This window comes from Anneissia japonica, unplaced genomic scaffold (assembly GCF_011630105.1).
Source record: "Anneissia japonica isolate Jap-2015-1 unplaced genomic scaffold, ASM1163010v1 scaffold585_len4108843_cov191, whole genome shotgun sequence".
Lineage (NCBI taxonomy): Eukaryota > Metazoa > Echinodermata > Crinoidea > Comatulida > Comatulidae > Anneissia > Anneissia japonica.
In genome coordinates this window covers 1,962,089-1,964,767 of record NW_022716829.1, presented here as the reverse complement: position 1 = coordinate 1,964,767, position 2,679 = coordinate 1,962,089, and the positions used below count along the sequence as shown (strand labels likewise).

At 32.8% G+C, this 2,679-nt stretch overlaps 1 protein-coding gene across 3 annotated transcripts in view; it reads right to left on the bottom strand.

Moving 5' to 3' along the window:
- Positions 1–2,679, bottom strand: part of LOC117109924 (monocarboxylate transporter 13-like) — a 27,096-nt gene that overhangs the window by 11,777 nt on the left and 12,640 nt on the right. For all 3 annotated transcript variants that reach the window (XM_033252406.1, XM_033252405.1, XM_033252404.1), the window contains exon 2: positions 382–539. In XM_033252406.1, the coding sequence (XP_033108297.1) occupies positions 382–419 (38 nt within the window). In that variant the 5' untranslated portion in view covers positions 420–539. The remainder of the gene's footprint in view (positions 1–381; positions 540–2,679) is intronic.

Below are 2,679 nucleotides of genomic sequence, written 5' to 3'. Positions count from 1 at the left end.
GTTGAGGGGCGCTAAAATAAGATGATTTTAGGTGATTTTTAACTACTTGACCGTGATTTTTAGGGGCGAATGGGGGGGGGGGTGCACCCCTGTTAGATTCGCCACTGACGAAAAAAAAATCAAGTACAAATGTCAGAAGAGAAAGATCGTCTCCCGACCGAGTGGAAGGAAATGCGCAACAAAGAGGTGAAAAATTCATCATGAATCATTCATCATGTAATTATTGTATTTAACACTCTGGCTTACTCACAAAATTGTTCTGTTTATTTTACTTTGTTTATACAGTTATTCAAATATATTGATTACTATGAATATTGTTCGAAAACGAGAAAAAAAACCCCTTTTAATTACTGCATTACATTGTAAATATTGATTTCTTACCTGATGTGTGGTTTGGAGTCTTCAAAATACGAAGTCATTCTATGCAGAAATGTACAGATAATCTTCACTTTTTCAAGTACAAAATTAGAAAGAGCCTTCAACAAGACCGTTTGGAACTACCACCACCAAAACGATACGCTTGGCATTGTTATACCAACCTGTTATATAAATATAAAATTGAGTTTAAGTAACGATACTAGGTCAGGTGGTGTTAATGAATAATATATCAGAATTTAGCATCCATTTAACTCACCAATTAAAAGATTGGAATTGTATTATAAGGTTTTACGTCACAACACCACGTGACACCACACTGACACTGAGAACATTACCAAAGTGATTGATGGAGTAAATTCACCGATAAGTCATATAGTATCCATACTTTTTCATTCATTCATTTATTTATTCATTCATTCGGTCAAAATCAACATACAAATCACGGAAACGTCATAAAAAATATAAAAAGATAAAAACGCTACATAAATATAATTATACATATAGGATTTTATAGTAATTGTGTATATACGCACTAGGAAAAAAAATAAAGGTATAGCTTAGCAGCTGTGGCTCAGCTATGGGAGAAGGGCATTTTGGTGCACCAAGTGCTTGGTGGTAGTTACTCGGGAATCAAACGTGATAATGTCACGTTATAATGTCTATGTGTACACGCTACCTATTTCGGTGTTCTATAATCAAGGTTACGGTTGAGAATTATGGAACGGCTTAATTAAGGAAATCTTAATAAATAATTTTTAGGTTTAACATCTTAAACTATGCTATTGAAAGTAATTTGTTTTTAAATAGGCCTGTATGTTTTTTCTAATTAACTATCTCGGCGCGATGATTATCATTATTTACATTCCTGTCGTAATTTTTCTTCAGAATAGGCCTAGATCTTTCTGGTAAGCCCCAATCCCATGTGTGTAGTTAGGCCCACAAACGACAACGCAAACGTAAGTCAACACGTCCATCAATAATGATTAAATATTGTAGTTTTACTCTTCATTTTTATGAATAAAACAATTTATACATTTTATCTAATAATGGATTTCTATAGGGCTTCATGTGACCTCTGGTCAAGGGTTGAAAATTAAAGGGGTTGAAGTCATGTCAAAAGGTTGGATCTTTAAAAAATTACTATAATCCTCATCTTTCATTTTCGTTGTTGTCATAAACATCATTATTATTATCATGTTTCTGTCAGTTAAAATATATTTAAATAAATCATCATAAAGAAGTTATATAAAATTTAAGATATACATTAATATAGCGCAATAAAGACTCCAAATGCATGATTTTTGGAGGCTGGAAAATCCCAAAAAAAAATAACAGGCAATCCATTCCTTGTTATGTGCCTTATTATACTGCGTAGTGCAGCCTAGATTAAGAACATGCTTTAATGTGTCAAACATTGAGAATTGGCGAAACGTGTAATTAAATGCCCTCTGTCCAGACTATCAAATTGTATTTGACAAAAAAACATGTGACATGCGTATATCGAAAGGTCCACAGATTAATCTCAAATAAGATAGTATAATACATACAGGAATCGATCCTGATGATGACATACGGTACCGTAATTAATGTCGAAATATTGAATCCCGACACGATGGTGTGCATTTCGATACTTGGATTATGTATTATACTATCTTATGCCTAAATACGGTCAGATCATGGCCATATATAGGCACATCATGACTATATATGGTAACTTTTTTTATAGTCTGGTCAGGGCTTATATCCCTTCTTCAAAATGGATATTGCTCATATATAGACCTCTTGACATTACACACATTCGCCATTTAAACCGTCCCATTATTATTTTATGAATTCCATCAGAGAAACTAACCATTCCTAATTAAAGCCTTGGCTCTGAACATTTTACGATGTATTGTATGGCGTGCATTTCGATACTTGGAGTATGTATTATACTATCTTATACCTAAATATGGTTAGATCATGGCCATATATAGGCACATCATGACTATATATGGTAACTTTTTTTATAGTCTGGTCAGAGCTTATATCCCTTCTTCAAAATGGATATTGCTCATATATAGACCTCGTTGACACATTCGCCATTTAAACCATCCCATTATTATTTTTATGAATTCCATCAGAGAAACAAACAATTCCTAATTAAAGCCTTGGCTCTGAACATTTTACGATGTATTGTAATGCTTAAATGTTTAAATTTTCTCAAAATTATTTTTTGAACCAAACCCAGACAGGTGCGTTTGCGGAATAATCTAAATTTAATTTTGAAAGAATCCAGTATAAACATTACTCTTATTTCTC